Source organism: Rana temporaria, chromosome 12 (assembly GCF_905171775.1).
Source record: "Rana temporaria chromosome 12, aRanTem1.1, whole genome shotgun sequence".
In the NCBI taxonomy this organism is placed as follows: Eukaryota; Metazoa; Chordata; class Amphibia; order Anura; family Ranidae; genus Rana; species Rana temporaria.
The window spans coordinates 120,098,629-120,120,568 of record NC_053500.1 but is presented as its reverse complement, the minus strand read 5'-3'; the positions used below and the strand labels follow the sequence as shown (position 1 = coordinate 120,120,568).

The following is a 21,940-nucleotide window of genomic DNA, read 5'->3' as shown; positions in this document are numbered from 1 at the left end:
ATATAGGACACAATTCCTCCCAGTGACACCGATAGGACACAATTCCTCCCAATGACACCAACGATAGGACACAATTCCTCCTAATGACACCGATAGGACACAATTACTCCCAGTGACACCGATAGGACACAATTCCTCACAATGACACCGATAGGACACAATTCCTCCCAATGACACCGATAGGACACAATTCCTCCCAATGACACCGATAGGACACAATTCCTCCCAGTGACACCGATAGGACACAATTCCTCCCAGTGACACCGATAGGACACAATTCCTCCCAATGACACCGATAGGGCACAATTCCTCCCAGTGACAGCGATAGGACACAATTCCTCCCAGTGACACCAACAGGACACAATTCCTCCCAATGACACCGATAGGACATAATTCCTCCCAGTGACACCAACGATAGGACACAATTCCTCCCAGTGACACCGAAAGGACACAATTCCTCCTAATGACACCAACGATAGGACACAATTCCTCCCAGTGACACCGAAAGGACACAATTCCTCCCAGTGACACCGATAGGACACAATTCCTCCCAGTGACACCGAAAGGACACAATTCCTCCCAGTGAAACCGAAAGGACACAATTCCTCCCAGTGACACCAATAGGACACAATTCCTCCCAGTGACACCAACAATAGGACACAATTCCTCCAAATTACACTGATAGGACACAATTGCTCCCAATGAAACTGATAGAACACAATTCCTCCCAAAGACACTGATGGGACAAAATTCTTCCCAATGACACCAACAATAGGACACAATTCCTCGAAATGACACCAACAATGGGACTCAATTGCTCCCAATGACACCAACAATGGGACACATTTCCTCCCAATGACACCAATGATGGGACTCAATTGCTCCCAATGACACCGATAGGACACAATTCCTCCCAATGACACTGATAGAACAAAATTCTTCCCAATGACACCGAAAGGACACAATTCCTCCCAATGACACCAATGATGGGGACATTGTTTTTTTCCTGTAGATGTTGGGACCTTTTCTACTCCTAAAGGCCACAGTCCAGCCTCCCAAAAGTCTGAATGACGGAAAACTGGTCCTTTGATTAGAAAGTTTGAAGACCCCTGCTCTTACACTATCACCTCTTTGCACCCTCCCCATGGTCTTCTTTTTGGTCTTCACAAAAATGGCGGTCTTCACAAAAATGGCGTCCTTGGTGCAGACATATTCCACAGCGTCTAGAGCGTCTAGCCTGGAAAGCCATATCCGGACATGGACGTCACTTCCGGGGCAGGTCAGAGGACGGGCTCGTCATCCTAGTAGACCTGTGATCCTGGAATCTTCCAGCACGGGGCTCCCCCCGCCAGTGCCCGGAGAATGAACCAAGCCAAACGGAAAGAGGAGCCGGCTGTGTCCAATGGAGGGGTGAAGGTGAAAGTGTCCCCCTGGAGCAAAGCCCTGCGAGGAGACGCCGCCTGGGAGGACAAGGTACTCAGCCATACACATGTCACCGGCCATACACTGCCTGGGCTCTGTGTAGGAGAGGACACTGGTGACTGCACACAGCCAATGGGGTGATGTCCTGATCTGATCCATAGGAGGCATTGTCTGGGGTCACCATGGGGTCACTATACAGCATGCTTGGAGAGGGATAGAATGACTCTGCTGCATGTTCTGCACCTGCTAGATGGCCATATACATTACAATCCGTGCAACTATACAATCTGATTGTACGACCTCCTTCAGATCTACCAACAACTATAACATTCACAGGCCCGTTCACACTAGCAATGTAACGACTTCAATACCGGGCACTTAACCCCCCTCCTCCTGCCCAGGCCACAATGAATGACAATTGTGCTGCACCCGAACTAAATTTGTATCATGGGCCTATCAGTGCTGCCGCATCAGTGGCTTTCTTTGGGTGGCATTTAATCCCTGCTGTTTTTTATAATTTTTTTCTAAACAAAACAAAAAATGGGGGGTTCTTAGTTTCTGTTATAAAATTTTCAAATAAGTAATTTTTCTCCTGCACTGGTGGTGCGGCGGCACTGCTGGGCGCTGGTAAGGCGGCGGCACTAATAGGGCGGCGGCACTGATGGGCAGTAAGGTGGCGGTGCTAATAGGGAGGCTGCTCTGATGGGCAGTGAGGCGTCGACACTGATGGGCGGTACTAATAGGGCGGCTGCAGTGAGGCGGCGGCACTGATTGGCAGCTGCAATGATGGGCATTGAGGCCAGGGCACTGATGGGCTGATTATCTGTGTAAATGTCCCCTGTCACGCTTCCTGGTTACCAGCTGCCCTGTCTTCACCCTATGACTGCTGGGCGCTGGTGAGGCGGCGTCACTGCTGGGCGCTGGTGAGGCGGCGACACTGCTGGGCGCTGGTAAGGCGGCGACACTGCTGGGCGCTGTTAAGGCGGCGACACTGCTGGGCGCTGTTAAGGCGGCGACACTGCTGGGCGCTGTTAAGGCGGCGACACTGCTGGGCGCTGTTAAGGCGGCGACACTGCTGGGCGCTGTTAAGGCGGCGACACTGCTGGGCGCTGTTAAGGCGGCGACACTGCTGGGCGCTGTTAAGGCGGCGTCACTGCTGGCGCTGGTAAGGCGGCGTCACTGCTGGGTGCTGGTAAGGCGGCGGCACTAATAGGGCTGGGCACTGATGGGCAGTAAGCCGGCGGTGCTAATAGGGCGGATGCTCTGATGGGCAGTGAGGCGGTGACACTGATGGGCGGTACTAATAGGGCGGCTGCACTGATGGGCAGTGAGGCGGCGGCACTGATGGGCAGCTGCAATGATGGGCATTGAGGCCGGGGCACTGATGGGCTGCACTGATTATCTGTGTAAATGTCCCCTGTCACGCTTCCTGGTTACCAGCTGCCCTGTCTTCACCCTATGACTGCTGGGCGCTGGTAAGGCGGCGTCACTGCTGGGCGCTGGTAAGGCGGCGGCACTGCTGGGCAGTAAGGCGGTGGTGCTAATAGGGCGGCTGCACTGATGGGCAGTGAGGCGGCGGCACTGATGGTCGGCTGCAATGATGGGCAGTGAGGCGGAGGCACTGATGGGCAGCTGCAATGATGGGCATTGAGGCCAGGGCACTGATGGGCTGCACTGATTATCTGTGTAAATGTCCCCTGTCACGCTTGCCCTGTCTTCACCCAATGACAGCGCGGGAGGAAAGGAATGCAGATAGCGGACATGTTTGTTTACATGTGGTCAGCTGTGTCCGAAGGATGCGCACGGTTCTGGGAAGATGTTCATGGACACCCTCCCAGTACGAGAGCGCAACGTTGTAACCGTCTTTCGACTGTAGCGCGGGAGGGGGTTAAAAAGTGCAGTATTGCGCACACACACAGGGCAGCCCCAGCACTTGAATGGCGAGTCCGATGTGCGTTTGTTCCAAAGAAGCTGTAGGACCAAATTCTAGCCTGGAGCCAGGTGCTTTTTTATCCGCCCATTTTCCTGCGATTCCCATGCCGCAATCCCAGCAAAATTGCGTTGTTTGGAGTGCCGATCAGAAATGAACGTACACAAATGTGCGTTTTACCCCAATTGAAAGTTGTAGGCGGGATCTCCGCGATTCCAAACCGCCGATATGTGAACGGGACCTAAAAGCCGGTGCGATTGGCTACACATTGAAGTGCGTTGTGCAGGTTTGTCCTCCCATTAACTAGTTTTGGTAAAACAATTGCTCTTGTAAACGAGCCCCTAGGGTTTATTTAGATGTGTGAATCTCATTAACGTGCCCATTGCAGCAGCATGGGTTCTCAACCTGCGGCCCTCCAGCTGCTGCAGAACTACAAGTCCCATCATGCCTCAGCCTTTGGAAGTCATGCTTGTAACTGTGCATCATGGGACTTGTAGTTCTGCAGCAGCTGGAGGGCCGCAGGTTGAGCACCCATGCAGTAAAGGATATGTTCACCTTTAGTAACATGTTCTATGTTACACTCCTATTCGTATGCTACTAAAGCACCTGTCCACACCCAAACCTGACCCCCCCCCCCCCCCATTGTGACAGCAGGTGGAGGGATCTTCTTGTATGGGGTTGGGGGAGGGTGCAAAATTGCCACTTACAAAGGAATCGGCACAAAGCATACATCCTTCTGACTGCAAGTTATGTCCCTTGTGCTGATTTGTTTATTTTTTTTGGTTTTTATTTCAACTACACTTGGGCTCTAAGAGCCCATTCACACAGGTCCGACTTCAAGTCGCGCTGCATGAAGAAACCAATGTAAGTGAATGGCGCCGTCTTAATGCAATCTACTGCAGTCGCTCCGACTTGAAAAAAGGTTCCTGTACTACTTCAATCCGACTTCTAGGCGACTTGTACCCATTGATTTCAATGGAAGTCGCTTCCATAGTCGGATCCCCGTTCATAGTGAGGCAACTTTACAGTGTGAACCTGTTCTAAGGCAAACCCTTCCCTCCCACAGGGGAACTCCACCACAAATTTTAAATAAAAAACCGGCATGGGTTCCCCCTCCAAGAGCATACCAGGCCCTTATCCGAGCATGCAGCCCGGCCGGTCAGGAAAGGGGGTGGGGACAAACGAGCCCCCCCTCCTGAACCGTACCAGGCCGCATGCCCTCAACATGGGGGGGGGGGTTGGAGCAGGGGGGCTCCCTTTGGGCCCCCCCACCCCAAAGCACCTTGTCCCCCATGTTGATGGGGACAAGGGCCTCTTCCCGACAACCCTGGCCAGATTATCGGAATCTGGAAGCCCCCTTTAATAAGGGGGCCCCCAGATCCCGGCCCCCCACCCTATGTGAATAAATATGTATCGTACCCCTACCCATTCACCCAGTCAATCCGACTTCTAGGCGACTTGTACCCATTGATTTCAATGGAAGTCGCTTCCATAGTCGGATCCCCGTTCATAGTGAGGCAACTTTACAGGAAGTCGCCCCAGTGTGAACCTGTTCTAAGGCAAACCCTTCCCTCCCACAGGGGAACTCCACCACAAATTTTAAATAAAAAACCGGCATGGGTTCCCCCTCCAAGAGCATACCAGGCCCTTATCCGAGCATGCAGCCCGGCCGGTCAGGAAAGGGGGTGGGGACAAACGAGCCCCCCCTCCTGAACCGTACCAGGCCGCATGCCCTCAACATGGGGGGGGGGGGGGTGGAGCAGGGGGGCTCCCTTTGGGCCCCCCCACCCCAAAGCACCTTGTCCCCCATGTTGATGGGGACAAGGGCCTCTTCCCGACAACCCTGGCCAGATTATCGGAATCTGGAAGCCCCCTTTAATAAGGGGGCCCCCAGATCCCGGCCCCCCACCCTATGTGAATAAATATGTATCGTACCCCTACCCATTCACCTGGGGGGGGGAAAAGTGTCGAGAAAAAAAAACACACTAGACAAGTAGACAGGTTTTTAAAGTAATTTTATTAGGCAGCTCCGGGGCTCTTCTTCCGACTTCGGGGGTCTTCCGATTTCTCCGGTTCTTTCTCCCTTCATTGGCTGACAGCTGATCACATGGTAAGCAGCCCGGATTGGTCCCTTACTCCAATCTGTGATCAACCGAGTCTCATTGATCACAAAGCGTGCCGCATGCAGGCAGCTCATGCACGGGAGGACATCTATTGACGCCCTCCCGGCAATTTATATAAAATAATATTAATTTAGTCTAATAAAATGTTTTAGTCAACGAAATTAACACTGGTTCATACCTCAATACCATAAATTATAAGGTATTCGATTTTTCACTCCCGCAGTACATAATGAGTTTGGAAATTGTAGAGAAATGTTAACTAATGCATTTGATTTTTTTTTTTTTAACGACTAAAATTAGTTTTAGTCGACTAAAATGTACTGGAGATAACTAAAACAATTGCGGAAGACTAAAATGGGACTAAAACTAAAATGGCATTTTAGTCCCAAGACTTATGCCGCGTACACACGATCGGTTAAACCGATGAGAATGGTCTGATGGATCGTTTTCATCGGTCCAAACCGATCCTGTGTGGGCGCCATCGGTTATTTATCCATCGGTTAAAAAAAAGCCAACTTGTTTTGAATTTAACCGATGGATTCCTAACCGATAGAAAAAAAAGATCGTTAGTAGGCACAACCATCGGTTATAAATCCACGCATGCTCAGAATCAAGTCGACGCATGCTTGGAAGCATTGAACTTCGTTTTTTTCAGCACGTCGTTGTGTTTTACATCACCGCGTTCTGACACAATCGTTTTTTAACTGATGGTGTGTAGGCGCGACGGACCATCAGTCAGCTTCATCCGTTAACCAATGAAAACGGTCCATCAGACTGTTTTCATCGGATGGACCGATCGCGTGTACAGGGCTTAAGACTAAATCGAAAATTAAAGTGGAGGTCCACCCTAAAAAAAATAGGAAAAAAACAAATAGAAAAAAAAAATGTTTTACGTACCAAAAATTGCGGTTGCTATGCGGATCTTCCTAATCTGCCTCTTCCTAGTCCGCGGCTGGTCTTCATCCTCACGTTGTCTTCTGGGGAATGGTGCGCGCTTCCTTCTGGGAACTGTGTGTATCCCAGAGAGCGCATGCGCAGTAGGAAATGGGCAGTGAAGCCGCAAGGCTCCACTGCTCGTTTTCCTTAGTGAGCATGGCAGTGCCAGGAGATGCAACGATCGAGGGATCGGCCTCGTGGGCCGACATCGTGGGCGCCTAGGACAGGTAAGTCAGCAGCTACAGTGTTGTGTAGCTGCTGACTTTAAAAAAAAAAAAAAACGCGGGTGGAACTTCGCTTTAACACTGCTGCCATGAATGGTTGGTGAATGTCGTATTTCTATAAAACGCCCCATTAGTAAATAATGTGGAGGGGAAAAAAAAATGTTTCTTTGCATTTCAGAAGTAATTGAACATTTCTTCAGTAAGATTTGAGTTCATTGGTCTTGTGCATCCCATAAATAGGATTATATGTACACACCGGGATTACTGACAGGCGCTGACTCGGCATGTCTCACCTGCAGCTGTTGCACCAGAATTACACCGAGCCGTGACAACTGTCTTACACAATCGATCACACAAACTTTTCATGTATGTATATATATATATATATATATATATTACATCCTTTCCTTTTCTCTCCCTTACAGGATGAATTCCTCGATGTCATCTACTGGATGCGGCAGATCCTGGCCATTATATTGGGGGTGATATGGGGGATCGCTCCTCTGAAGGGATTTGTGGGAATAGCTATGTAAGTATTTTTCCGACTGTGGGCTGACAATCCGATGAATGTATGACAGTTTACAGACTGTGAGCAACTGTTTGCATAGCTAAAGCCAAGTGACAGGTTCACTTTAAGAGCTCATGTACGCTGCAGCTCAAAGAAGCGGCACCCATTGTTTCTGCCTAGAAACTCCCCTCCATGTTAACCAATGTGTCCATGCACACTAGGGCTTTTTCAAGCTCCTACAGGCAGAAAAACCCAAAGAACTAAAAAAAAAAAAACACTCGTTCCAGCTTTTTTTGCAAAAATAAAGGCTTTTTTTCTTATTTTTTTGCAATATAAAAAAAATAAAAATAGCCAGTGGTGATCAAATGCCACCAAAAGAACGCTCTATTTTTGTAATATATATATATATATATATTTATTTATTTATTTATTTATTTATTTATTTAGGTACCGTGTTGCATGACTGAGGAAACCGCCAGTTAAAGTAGCACAGTGCTAAATGGCAAAAAATGGCCTGGTCATGAAGGGGGTAAAATATTCCAGGGCTGAAGTGGTTAAAAATACCCATTGAAGAAGATTAATGGGAATAATAAAAATAAACAGACATACTCGTCATACTTTTGCTTTGGGCTAATGCTGCAGCTGTCCTATGCCGGCTCTAAGACCACTGATTAGTCAGCTCTGGGTCTGTTGGCAAAGATCATCCCACCCTACTCCTCTAGTGTCACTGGGCACGGGGCAGCTATAACCTTGGGATGTTTTTTTAAAAACCGCCATACTGTCCCTGGTTTTACTGAGGCTGGCAACCCTGCTTATAGATGTTTACGCAATAAAAGTGATTAAAAAAAGTAAAACAGTAGTGTAGGGAAAAAAAAGCCCCCCCCCCCCCCCCCCCCTCTGAGAGCACATGTCGGTCCTGCACGCACACAGACAGTGATCGCCCCACACATGTGGGGTATCACCACATGTGATCATGGGCAGTTATTCTAGTGCCAGACATCCTCTGTACATCTAAAGTGGTAACCTGTAAAAAGCTTTTAAAGCGTCGCCAATAGATAGTAAAATCTACGTAATTTGTTGCCTTTTCATGGGAGTGCGCAACTTTAAAGAGTGACATATTTGGTATCTATTCACTCGGCATAACATCATCTTCATCATATTTTACCAAAAAATTGGGTTATGTATTGTCTTTTTTACAATAACATTTTTTTTTTGTGTGTATTATTTTTTTTTTTTTTTTATTTTTTTTTTTTAACTAAATTTGTGTTTGGAAAAACAACTGTGCAAATACTGTGTGACATAAAAAATGTAAACACCCCCAATTTATTCTCGAAGGCCTCTGCTTCAAAAAAAAAAAAAATACGACAGAAAAGGCCTAAAGCTAAAGTGGTTAAGGATATTTTTATGCATCAATAGGAAAGATCCTCTTCAATATAAAAGACATTTATGAATAAAAGTGGAGTTCCACCCATAAATATAACATTACATCAGTAGTTTTAAAAAAAATGTCATTAGTCCTTTACGATTTTTTTTTTTTTTTTTTGCCTTCAAAGTGTTGTTGCTAGGCAGAATAGTTAATCTTCCCACTTCCTGCACCTAGGTGCTTAAAGCGGCATTCCACCCGCAATTATTATTTTTTTTAAAGTCAGCAGCTACTAACAGTGTAGCTGCTGACATTTACTAAGGACACTTACCTTGTCCTACGTGCCCGCGCTGATGGGCCCCCCCCGATGCCGATCCCACGATCGATGCAGGTCCCGCGCCGCCATTCACACTAGGGGAAACAGGCAGTGAAGCCTTACGGCTTCACTGCCCATTTCCTACTACGCCTGTGTGAGTCTCGTGCCGGCTTGTGAATGGGCGGCTGCTCTCTGAGAACACACACAGTTCCCAGAAAGCAGCGCGCCCCATTCACAAGAAGAAGAAGAAAAAATTCCGCGGTGCCGAAGAGGCAGATTACGGACTTCCGCATAGCAACAGGTATTTCGGGTGAGTATAATTTTTTTTTTTTTTTTCACTTTTATTTTATTTTATTTTTTTAATACTTTTGGCCAAATGTTGTTTTCCTGGGTGGAACTCCGCTTTAATGCTTCCTAACCTACACCGCACAGACTCCTGGGAATGTAGTGGGTGTAACTTTCCAGGAGTCTGTGCACTCCCCAGTCTCAAAGAATCATGTGACTTGGACAGCACAGGTGCTGAAACCTGATCTGACACTGCTTGTGCAGCACTGAGCATGTTCGAGATCTGAAAGGCTAAAATCCAGGAAGTCATTCAGTCTGGCTTCATGATGCCCACACTCAAGATGGCCCCAGTCAATTTCTATTTTATAAAGTGTCTAAATGCTGTAACAACCTAACAAAACTGACCTTAGTTTACAGACTAACTTTACTAGAATACATTAAGCTTGTGTATTACAGGGGTATTTATATTTAAATATGAAATTGTGGCCGGAACTCCGCTTTAAGGATGTGTACAGTTTTTTGGGTTTAATCCATACTCCTTCTTATTTTCTTCTAGTTTCTGCCTAATAAATGCCGGAGTACTATACCTATATTTTAGCAGCTTTCAACATGTAGACGAAGAAGAGTATGGAGGGACCTGGGAGCTAACAAAGGAGGGATTCATGACGTCGTTTGCCCTATTTTTGGTATGTGTCGTTGTTTTCTGTATTTGGCAATGAGCCTTCAGACCTCTGGGTATGCCATTTTGTTTTACTACAGCAGTATAAGATTTACAAAAACATTCTTGAAATATATTAGAAAAGATATTTGAAATGTTTTTTAGTCCTTTAAAACCAGCCTGCCAAGGCCCTCATCAAAGCTTTGAACAAGTGCGTTGCCCCTTTAAAACAATGTGAAATAAAGTGCCAGTGCACATAAACATCACCGAAAATATAAAAATAAGTATTTACCACTTAAGACCCGGACCATTACGCAGGTAAAGGACCTGGCCAGTTTTTGCGATTCGGCACTGCGTCGCTTTAACTGACAATTGTGCGACGTGGCTCCCAAACAAAATTGGCGTCCTTTTTTCCCACAAATAGGGCTTTCTTTTGGTGGTATTTGATCACCTCTGCGGTTTTTTATTTTTTGCGCTATAAACAAAAATAGAGCGACAGTTTTGAAAAAAAAAACAATATTTTTTACTTTTTGCTATAATAAATACCCCCAAAAAAGATATAAAAAAACATTTATTTTTTTCCTCCGTTTAGGCCGATACGTATTCTTCTACATATTTTTGGTAAAAAAAAAACGCAATAAGCGTTTATCGATTTGGTTTGCGCAAAATTTATAGCGTTTACAAAATAGGGGATAGTTTTATTGCATTTTTATTAATAATTTTTTTTTTTTTTACTACTAATGGCGGCAATCGGCTTTTTTTTTTTCTTCTCGTGACTGCGGCATTATGGCGGATACATCGGACAATTTTAACGCATTTTTGGGACCATTTTCATTTTCACAGCAACGATCAATGACGGCGCCACAGTGAAGCACGGGGAAGCCGTGTTTACACACAGCTTTCCCCGTTCTTCAGCTCCGGGGACCGATCGCGGGACTCCGGCGGCGATCGGGTCCCGCGGTCACGGAGCTTCGGACCAGGTCGCGCGCCCGCGACCAACAGCTGGGCACTTAGAGGACATACAGGTACGTGCTTGTGCCCAGCAGTGCCATTGTGACGACTTATATGTGCAGGAGGCGGTCCTTAAGTGGTTAAAGTGCAAACAAGACCAAAGTGCAAGTGAAGAATATCAAAACTCTAAGGCCGGGTTCACACCTATGCGAATTGAGTGCGGCTTAAACTGCATCCAATTTGCATAACATTATTAAATGCATTGATTTTAATGAGGCTGGTTCACATATGTGCGATGCTTTCGCACTGCGCATTGCCCAAAAAATGTGTGCGTTTTCTAGGCATTGCGGTGCGGCTCAGGTGCGAATTCGGGCCCATTATCTTCTATGGGCACGCATCTGATTCGCAGATGTGTTCAGTTCTCATCAGGATTTTTCTCCTTCTCCTCAATACACTTGTGTGTGTGTGTGTGTGTGTGTGTGTATATATACAGGAGATAATCCGCTGAACAGCTCTCTTATCTCTTTGCAGAGATAAGAGCTGGAATTCGCACCGCACAAGGTCTTAAATGGCTCAATTGCACCAAGGTTATCTAGGGGTAATACAGCCGACATCAAAGCTCATCCAGACTCCATACAAATGAAGCCAGGGGATAGTCCATATGGGGAATAAAGTAGAGGCATTACATAGTGTAGTATAATTTGACAACAGGTTTATTAAAACAGAAAGGTACTCGCATATAAGACATTGAACAGCTGAACTCAACCACTCATCGAGCGGACATGACACTCCGCCCTATGTGTTTCGTCACTATAGGCGTCAAGGGGCTCAGGATCATGCCCTTACCTCTGTAGGTGATTGGCTGTCGCTGCCCATGCAAGGTGCAACAGTCTGTGGATTTGAAGGCCCTGCTCTTTTTCCTACGTCCTCCTTCTTCTTTTTTTTTTTTTTTTTTCTTTTTTTTTTTATGGCTTCCAGAATGGATCAGAATGATTCTGATTGGTCATTTGCTGGTATGTCACCATTTTGACCAATAATTATTTTTTGGAAAGACTGGGACAAAGGCAGGCCTTTAAAATACCCAGATCACTGCACCAGTTGCATGGGCGGTGACTGCTAATCGCCCATGGAGGTAAGTGCAGCAACTTACTGGAGGTGGGTGCACACTTTACAAAAAAAAAAAAGGTGAACTTACACTTTAACAAGCATTCTAAGCAACCATTCATTAACAGATGTGCACTAAAAATGGGCCTCTGTGTGACTGTTCAGACAGTTGTTGTACAAGATATTGTACAAAATTATTACTCCATAATATTAAAAACTTTTTTTATTTTTAAGAAATGACAGTTGTTTTTAGCCAAGTCTATTGAGGTTTGAAAATGATACTTGCATTGCTCATTTAGAGAGGTTTGTGTTAAAGTGGACCCAAGCCCACCTGAAGTGGCTGGCGTCATAGCTGGTCACATGCACCATCATGGTAACGGCTGGTAAGTGCTGTTTATGACCGTAAATTTATAGGAGGGGTCAGAATGGTCCAACCTCTATATAGCTTTGCAGATTGAGCCGGTTTGTCTTGACGTGTATTTCCACTTTTGCAGCCAAACTGGGAGAATTCCTGCATCATATTTATTACATCTTCACATTGCATAACTTTAAAAACATTGGGCCAGATTCACAGCGGAGATACGCCGTCGTATCTCTCAGAGTATCTATGCGACTGATTCATAGAATCAGTTACGCATAGATAGCCCCTAGATCCGACAGGTGTAATTGCTTTACACTGTCGGATCTTAGGATGCAATACCGCGGCCGCCGCTGGGGGGAGTTTGCGTCGTATTTCAGCGTCGGGTATGCAAATTAGCAGTTACGGCGATCCACGGCGGTTTTTCACGTTCAGTACGTCGTCGCTAGTCTAGTTTCCCGTCGCAATTTTAGTCGTCATTTTACTTGCCCTAACTTTACACAGCACACTTATGTGCTGTATAAAGTATGGCCGTCGTTCCCGCGTTGAAATTTAAAAATGTTTTCTTCTTGCGTAAGACGTCCGGGAATACGAAAGTACGCTACGCACGTCGCCGTTAGAAAAAATGACGTCACTTCGTGCAAAGCACGGCGGGAATTTCAAAACAGAGCATGCGCAGTAGGTCCGGCGCGGGAGCGCGCCTAATTTAAATGGCACACGCCCCTTTGAATTACGCAGGCTTACGCCGGAGGCCGCCGGCGTAAGTTTTCACGCAAGTGCTTGGTGAATCGGGCACTTGCGATGAAAACTTGCGGCGGTGTAGCGATTCTACGTGAATCTGGCCCATTGTACCTTGCCTTTTTGTTATGCTCTTTTCTGGAAACTCCTGTGTGTGTGTGTGTGTGTGTGTGTGTATATAATGTGTGTGTGTGTGTGTGTGTGTTTTATGTGGAGCAGTTTGCTATTATTAAAGGAGTAGTGTGCCATTTGGGGGGGGGGACACCTACTCGCCTCCATGCTGTAGCATTGTTGTGAAGCTATAACTGTCCCACGTTGGCTGTAAGATCGCGAACCGAGTGATCACATGACTACTAATCGCTCAATTCTTGGTCGGCTGGGAAAGGAGAGCAGGGACTGTTGGTCACCTCTCTTAGCTCTGCTCCTTCAGCACTCATTGGAGCTTTGGGGGGCAGAAGCAACAGCCCGCTCTTAAGAGTTGTACACACGATCGGATTTCCATCGGACAAATACGTGGAATTTTGTGCAAAGGGCGTTCTGCATACAGACGGCAGAACTTTTTTTTATTTATTTTTTTTTTTTTTGCTCTTTAGCGCCACACTTTGGGCAACTTCTGCTAATGTTGTCTTTAGGGCCGAAACAACGAATCGATTAAGAAATTAATCGATTACCATTTTCATAATCGATTAATCGACCAGTAACATAATGGGGTTATCCCCCGCTACCTGTCCAAATGGGGGGAGCATGGGCCGGTGCATCTGTAACCAGTTACGCCCTGAATATGGGTGTAACATGTTACAAAAGGTAAACATGTCCTTTTAAGTTTTTTTTTTAACGTTAATTCATTCTCTGCATTATTGTAAAAAAACACCTATGCAGCTTCCACCCCCCTTATACTTACCTGACCTCAATCTCCATCCAATGCTGTGCCCAAGACCAGCAGCTCTCCCTCTCCTCACAGGGCAGAGTCATAGCGCCGGGAGCCATTACTTCCTGCGGCTGTTGATCTAATTCTGTGACAAGGCGCCAGGGCCAAGCCACGCTGTGTGTCTTAAGGCGCAGACAGGGAGGCTCGGGACTGGGCCTACATGGGTGCCCCCATAGGAAGCCGCTTCCTGTGGGGGCACTCGAAGAGGAGTAGCCACAAGCACTGGGGGGAGGTACCCCAGAAAGGGAAGATTGGGGCTGCCCTGTGCTGCTTCTGTTGCACAGAACAGGCGAGTATAACCTCTTTATTATTTGAAGAAGAAAAAAACACAGCTTTGCAATTACTTTAACATATGGCTCCCTACAGTTGTGGGCCCTGGGACGTATGGCTCCCTACAATTGTGGGCCCCTGGGACGTATGGCTCCCTACAGTTGTGGGCCCCTGGGACGTATGGCTCCCTACAGTTGTGGGCCCCTGGGACGTATGGCTCCCTACAGTTGTGGGCCCCTGGGACGTATGGCTCCCTACAGTTGTGGGCCCCTGGGACGTATGGCTCCCTACAGTTGTGGGCCCCTGGGACGTATGGCTCCCTACAGTTGTGGGCCCCTGGGACGTATGGCTCCCTACAGTTGTGGGCCCCTGGGACGTATGGCTCCCTGCAGTTGGCTAAAAAGATCATAGTTATCAGTGGTTACTCATCTGAGAGACAGAAATGGATCATGTCCTAAAGAACCTCTAGCAACCTCTGAAGGAACCCTGCTTGAGAGACTGGCTTTCTTTGTCTATGGTGGATTGCTGTAGGTTAGGAAAAATAATTACTGTGACCACAAGATGGTGCTATGCTACATACTTTGTTCACACTGTTGATCCCTTACATGTAACTTAAGCCACTCTGCTGTAAATGCTTGTATATCTGTGTAAATATCTATTCAGCAAGGACCAGTTCACACCACATGCAGTCCAGTGCGTTTTTTCGTTTTTTTTTCTGCATCAAAAACGCATGGATAGTAGGTTATATGGTTTTTCAATGGCACACCAGTGTGGTCAGTTACAAGGTTTTCCAGTTCCAGAAAAAAAAACATGCTGCATTTTTCCTGCACTGGACTGTACTGGAAAGCAGTAAAACGCATAAACGCACTGGAATGCATCAAAAATGCACCAGAACATAGTAAAAAGGGGTGGATGGTTGCATGAAGGGGGTGGATTTTTAAGTGATGGGGGCGGAATTTTTATCGAACTAACAAAACGAACAAAGCTGCAAAAGAAATCTTCTATCCAATATAGAAAAAGCCGCCCTTCAATTGACTAAACACGCCCTGCAATCGTCCAGAAAGAATGGCAGATAAAGATTCATTTTTCAGATTTCTTTGGCCATCGATAAAAATTCCGCACTCTGCGCTGCCCATCATTTAAAAATCCGCCCCTCACCTACATGAACGTGCCTCGGCAACACGAGACAACAGCTGATCATAAACTCAGCTGTTCTGTGGCATGCGCAGTTCCACCCGGTCATTTCTCGATGGGGGCACTTCTCTACAGGACACCGGCAACACTCTGTTTCTGGGGATGGAGGTGCATGCAATCTGTGACGTGCTTTGTCCTTGTAGCCAGTTGCTTGATCTAAGCACTGCCACATGCCCAAGGGAGTGACATCACTGATCCCCCCATTTAGCCAACACCCCTCATTCTAATACCACTTACAACAGAGGAGGAAGTGCAGGTAAAGTGGGAGTAAGGGGTCAGGGTGCCATTTGCCATGTAAGGGCAAGGTGACAGTTTCTTTGAAGTCTTTAACAAAGCTGACTGATAACTATACAAATGCTTTGTTACAGCTTTCTGTACACATCGCTTTATGCAAACTGATGCCCATGTGTACAAGGCCTAATAGTAACCTTGAGTGATAACTAGTATCCTGCAGATATAGCTTTAGACCCTATTCAAACTTGTGAATGGGACCGTTATTGATCACATGATCTAAGGCCAAGCATTTCAGGTAATCAATCCATGAATAATTACTTGCAAGTGGCCATGATTAGCTACAGGAGCTTGTCGGCCTTCCATTGCTTTCAATGGGGCTGCCTCCAACAGCTTATCGCCAGGAACCCCCACTGGGTCTTCTGCATTTAATCGGTATTGACCACATTCCCAAGTGTGAAGAAGCCCATAGCCAGAGCAATTTTTTTTTCCTGCAGCCACGGGTTTCCCCATTAACACAGATGGTATTGACAGGGAAATCCCGCCTGCTATCAAGCTATTGTGTTCTCCCTGCAGAGGGGGGGGAGGGGGCCGCGGAAGCCATCCCCACCGGGATAAGATGGGGATTATTGCTAGCGGCTATACAAGCCGCTTGCAATAATCGCATGTAAAATCAAGCAGGCTGGATGTACCCAAGTTGATAAATTAAACATTTTGGGTACATTCAGCCTGCCCATGCATGGTTCAAATCTGTGCCGGGTTCCTCCGGAAACGTCTATAGCCAGCTTTAGTAATGCATCAAAAACCAATTGCAAAATAGGTATAACAGTATATAAGTACGTGCAGCACTATATATAATAGTAATAAACAAAACGGAAGTTGTACAACAACAATGATAATCGTATACAACATTAATGGTGATAATGTGATCAAATGAGCAAGTACAGTATATAATGGTGAATAAAGTCCAAAGTGTAGAAAGTAATCTGAACCAGTCCCAAACGTCAATCAAGAGATCACCCGAAATTATGTCTGTGTTTAGCAAAAGATGATCCGTAAGCAATGACTTCATTCTGTCTTCCACCACATTTAAATGGTATGCGCTTACCAGAACGCATGGACCCTTATATTAAGTCAAATGTGCTTGTGTAACGGAAGACTGCCACTTGATAGAACTTTCACTACTGGAAAGGACTCCTTCAAAGCAATTTTTCTGTGGGTTACCAGGGTAATCTGCCACCAACATCCCATAATATCAGCATATGTAAAGGAACATGGGACAAAACTCCATAGTGTAAAACCGTTTAGTAACTTTTTAAAATAAACTTTACTTAAACACTCATTATATGCAGTTAACAGCGAGGTATATACACTCAGTCCAGGGATCGTGAAGGACACTTGCTGGATCCAAGTACGCAATGACATCAGACTCCACTGACGCGTTTCGTCATAACTGACGTCGTCTGGGGCTGACGACACAAGCACATTTTGACTCATTTTACTTTGAGAGTCCACACGTTCTGGTAAGCTCATACCATTTAAATGTGGTGATGAAACACTGAGGTCACAACTTGCAGATCATCTTTTGCACAACATAGACATACTTTTGGGTGATCTCTTATTGGGACATGTTCAGTTAAATTTCTACACTTTTGGACTTTATTCACTTTACCATTATACACTTGCTTATTCTATCACTGTTATGTTGTATACCAGGGGTAGGCAATCTTAAAGAGGTGGAGATCTACCTGAACAACATGGGAGAAGTCAAAGTTCACCAGGCATAGTGTTGCCCAGTGTCACCTCCTCACACCCGATTTCAATCGAATTGCCATACTACCGTGTCAGTCAGTCGCATGCATTGCACGGCAATTGTGGGTTTAAATCAGGTGGTGAGGAGGCAACATTTCGCCGCCTCAATACATGTTGAACATACTCGGATCACTTTTCAGAGGAGCAGCAGTGCTTGCTGCAGTTGTGAATAAGCCCTTGGTTGCATTCCACAGCAGCACCCTTAGGGCTCATTCATACGTAAAGTTGGGGGGAGGAGGTTGAGTTTACTGCGCCCCCCCCATCCCTACCTCCTTTAGCGTTTGAGGCAGCTTTAAACCCTTGTTTGCTGTACTGTATAAGGTTGCAGGGCACTTGCAGAGTGGTCTCCATCACTCAAATAAGTCATACTTGGCAGGTGCTACACCCAATGATCATGACAGGGCATATAACTTCTGCTAGAGCTGCAATATTTGTATACAGTGCTACAAAGGAGGCATTGGCTTATGCAGCTCTTGTTTCCTACTACAGCTCTAACTTTACAAGTAGTGCCTCTGCATTGCACTTCGGAATGGCCCAGACCGCGATCTACCAGTTACCTGTCTGCAAACTTATATATATATATATATATATATATATATATATATATATATATATATATATATATATATATATATATATATATATATATACATACATACATACATACATACATACATACATACATACATACATACATACATACATACATACATACTGAAAATGCCCCCCTCTGCTTATACTCGAGTTAGCTTTTTGCGCCTGATCTCCCGGACTTTGCGGACCCGGTAGTATCGACCGGCCGTAGGTCACCTGAACCCCTTGGCACACATGTAGCCCCACTCTTCCTCTACAAGTGTGCAAAGTTTGTTGGCTGGGGAGCACCAATTTTTCAAAGAGACTTCTATAGACTCCCATGTTAAACGGTAATTTCTCCAGTGACTTTGGGGACCCAAACTAGGCACATGTATAGCTCCATGTTAAACGTCAGTGTAGTCATGGGCACAGTGAGGCATGCAGATGGACACTTTAGGCTTATACTGAAGTCAATAAGTTTTCCAATTATTTTTTTTTTTTTTGTAAAATTAGGTGCCTCGCCTTATATTCGGGTCGGCTTATACTAGAGTATATACTGTGTGTGTGTGTGTGTGTGTGTGTTATGTATTGATAGAGAGATATATACTTTTATGTTGGGTTTTTGGGCAACTTTTGTCAGTTGGTGTGTCAGCAGCTACACTTGTCCTCCAAGCGCAATTTATTTTCTGTATAATATTGTTTTATATTGACTGGATTGTTAACTAAGTGTTTTCTTTTTTTTTTTTTCCTTCTCTTATAGGTTGTCTGGGTCATTTTTTACACAGCTATTCATTTTGATTGACAATTTTCTAACATCCCTTTTTGCCAAATTCCCTCATTGTCAATGGGGAAAAAAATGATTCATCGTATTTTTTTTAATACAGAACAATAAAAACCTACAAAGAACATTGACAGCAAAGGGGAATCGGCAAATATTTTTTTTTCTTATTTTTTTTTAAATACCAGTGAATTGTGCCCTAGACCTGTGAGGATCATTTTGCAGGTGTGGACCATCGCCAAATGTACGTGAAGTAGTTTTCCTGCGTCCTCTGGCTAGAGCTGGCACACAGTTTTTATTCATCTCAAAGGAAAAGATGACATTTTCTACTGTGAGATCATAAGCGTGTCCATGGTTTTCTTACGACGACGGCCTGGGATGTGGAATGGACCCAATAAGTATAAATGCTCCAGCATCTAGATCAGAACTCTAGATATTTTAAGTATGGGTTGACCAGGCTTTCAGTTCTAAAAGCATCTGCAAATTTTTTTTGTATAAACCATGTACAGCTGAAAGATTGTCTAACTTCCATGTAACTGAATAACCAGCCCAAGTGGTTTTTGTTTTTTTTTGTACGGTTTTATGACCTGACATTTTCATAATATACTGCCCCTTTGCATCCACAGTACTGTTATTCCAGTAACACTGGAAGGAATATGGATGAGGTTTTGCTCTCCGGTAAACCTACACAGTATTGATACAAGATTTAATTTAACCTGGAATGAATGTGTTTTACAATAAAGATCTGATTTGTTGAACTCTGGTTTCTTTTTCTTTGTTATTTGTGTAGGTCTAGGCATAAGGCAAATTCACAAGGCACGAATGATTGGAATTGAAAAAGCAAAATGCAGCAATCTTGCCTCTGCTAAGCGATGACTGCACTTGTATAAACCAGTAATTCTCCATTGAGATTCCGCAAGAGAACCCGGGGGGGTACAGAGGCGATCTACCTGCCAGTCGCAAGCAGCTGACTGGTAGAGATAGGCAGAGAAGTGGCTGGCATACTATTTGCTGTAGCACACTGTTCCCCACTGGCCTCTCCTGTCCACCCTGGATGTGACATCATCTGGGATGGGCCGGTGGAGAACAGCGAGCCCAGTCTGTCCTCATGCGATGTAATGATCAGCCAGGTTTTTTAGGCGCTAGAAGGGGCCAAATTTCACTGCACAAGCACTGTGCTGCATAACATTCTTTAACCACATCCCTACCGCGTCATTGTGAAATGACGGCGGCAGGAACCCCTTCTCGATCTGGGTGGACGTCATATGATGTCCTGCGATCTAGGGCGCGCGTGGCGACGCTCGTGAGCCGGCGGTCGCGATTGCCGCCGGGTGCCCGCGATTGTCGGTAATCACGGCAGGAGTGTGGATGTGTGTGTGTGTGTGTGTGTGTGTGTAAACGCACAGATCAACCTCCTGTCAGCGGGGAGGAGACCAATGTGTGTTCCCATCCCAGTACAGAGGAACACACAGCCGCCTCCTCCCCTTGAGAGTCCCCTCCCCCCTACAGTTATAACACATCTTAGGGAACATATTAACCCCTTCCTCGCCCCCTAGTGGTTAACCCCTTCCCTGCCAGTCACATTTACACAGTAATCAATGCATATTTATAGCATTAATCGCTGTATAAATGTGAATGGTCCCAAAAACATGTCAAAAGTGTCCGATGTGTTCGCCGCAATGTCACGGTGACAGTAAAAAAATCGCAAATCGTCGCCATTACTAGTAAAAAAATGTATAAAATAAAAATGCCATAAATCTATCACCTATTTTGTAGACTCTATAACTTTTGCGCAAACCAATCCAATATATGATTATTGCTATTTTTTTTTTTTTTACCAAAAATATGTAGAAGAATACGTATCGGCCTAAACTGAGGGAAAAAAACGTTTTTTAAAAAAAAAATTGTGATATTTATTAAATAAAAAAGTAAAAAATATTGTGGTTTTTTTTTTAATTGTCGCTCTTTTGTTTATAGAGCAAAAAATAAAAACCGCAGAGATGATCAAATACCACCAAAAGAAAGCTCTATTTGTGGGAACAAAATGATAAAAAAAATTGTTTGGGTACAGTGTAGCACGACCGCGCAATTGTCATTCAAAGTGCGACAGTGCTGAAAGCTGAAATTTGGCTTGGGCAGGAAGGTGCGTAAGTGCCCGGTATGGAAGTGGTTAAAGGAAAATTATAAAAAAAAAATTTTTGTTTAACGCTTTAACCAATTGCCTAAAAAAAATATATATTTTGGGGGGGGATTTTTTTCTTTTCTTTGTAAACAGTTACATTTTCTCCTTCATTGAGGTGGCACTGTTGAGTGGTACTGAAGGGCACTGATTATCAGTGCCGATGTCCCTTTTAACAGGAGCCAGTTATCTGCTTTCTTCAAGAAAAGCCGATAACCGCCTTTTGTTTACATCCTGTGATTGGCTGACAGCTGATCACGTGGTAAAGGGCCCTTTATCCCAATCTGTGATCAGCTGAGCCTTGGCAATCACAGAACACGCTGCTTGATCAGGATGTCCCTGTACCATCTCCGAGCAAAGTAAGCCCGTTTTAGGGCAAGAAGTGGGTTAAATAGGTACATTTTAATATTTTAGGCCTCTTTCACACTGGGCGGATCAGTAATGATCCGCCCCATGCACCTCTGCTTGCTCAGCGGGGATTGCTTCGTTGATCCCCCGATGAGACGGTGGATGACAGGGCGGTCCCCGCACACTGTGCAGGGACCGCCCTGTCTTTTCTCCGCTCCCCCCTATGGGGGGATCGGATAAACACGGACCATATGTCCGTGTTCACCCGATCCGATCCGCCAGACGGAAGGAAAAGTGTTTTTTTCCTCCGTCACACTTTGGCCGGTCGGATGTCAGCGGGCATGTCACCGATGACATCCGCGGCTCCATAGAGGAGCACGGAGCGCCCGTTCAGGTCCGCAAAAAAAACTGACAGACAAACCTGTACGGGCGCTCAGTGTGAAAGAGCCCTTATTCTTTTATTAATGCTATTTCTAAAAATTGATTTTACCAATAGACAAAAAAAACATGGCAGTTGGTGATTATAGTATTTTAGCAAACTAATTAATTGTCATGCATTTAGGGTTTACATCTACATTAGTTATTATAGCATGCTTATATATTTCTTCAGCTTACTAATAGATTGGTTGAGTCCTATACACTTCCACTTGCCATACCATTGAACTTCCGCTATGTCCTAATGTTGGAGCTACAAATAGGTTAAATGTTCCA

General features: G+C 45.4%; 1 protein-coding gene across 1 annotated transcript; it reads left to right on the top strand.

The window, feature by feature from the left end:
* The first annotated feature begins 1,246 nt into the window (after positions 1 to 1,246).
* Positions 1,247 to 19,460, top strand: RAB5IF (RAB5 interacting factor). Its single transcript, XM_040330400.1, has 4 exons — positions 1,247 to 1,473; positions 7,061 to 7,164; positions 9,664 to 9,793; positions 18,685 to 19,460. Exons 1-4 carry the CDS (start codon positions 1,363 to 1,365, stop codon positions 18,724 to 18,726), a joined length of 387 nt encoding a protein of 128 aa, XP_040186334.1. The 5' UTR covers positions 1,247 to 1,362; the 3' UTR covers positions 18,727 to 19,460.
* Positions 19,461 to 21,940: the final 2,480 nt, after the last annotated feature.

What these genes read in the sequence shown, in the direction of transcription:
- RAB5IF (XM_040330400.1), top strand. Translation starts at nt 1,363, where the DNA reads ATGAACCAAGCCAAACGGAAAGAGGAGCCGGCTGTGTCCAATGGAGGG. An exon ending in ACGCCGCCTGGGAGGACAAG is followed by an intron (nt 1,474 to 7,060) that starts GTACTCAGCCAT and finishes TCTCCCTTACAG; the next exon opens with GATGAATTCCTCGATGTCAT. An exon ending in CGTCGTTTGCCCTATTTTTG is followed by an intron (nt 9,794 to 18,684) that starts GTATGTGTCGTT and finishes CTTCTCTTATAG; the next exon opens with GTTGTCTGGGTCATTTTTTA.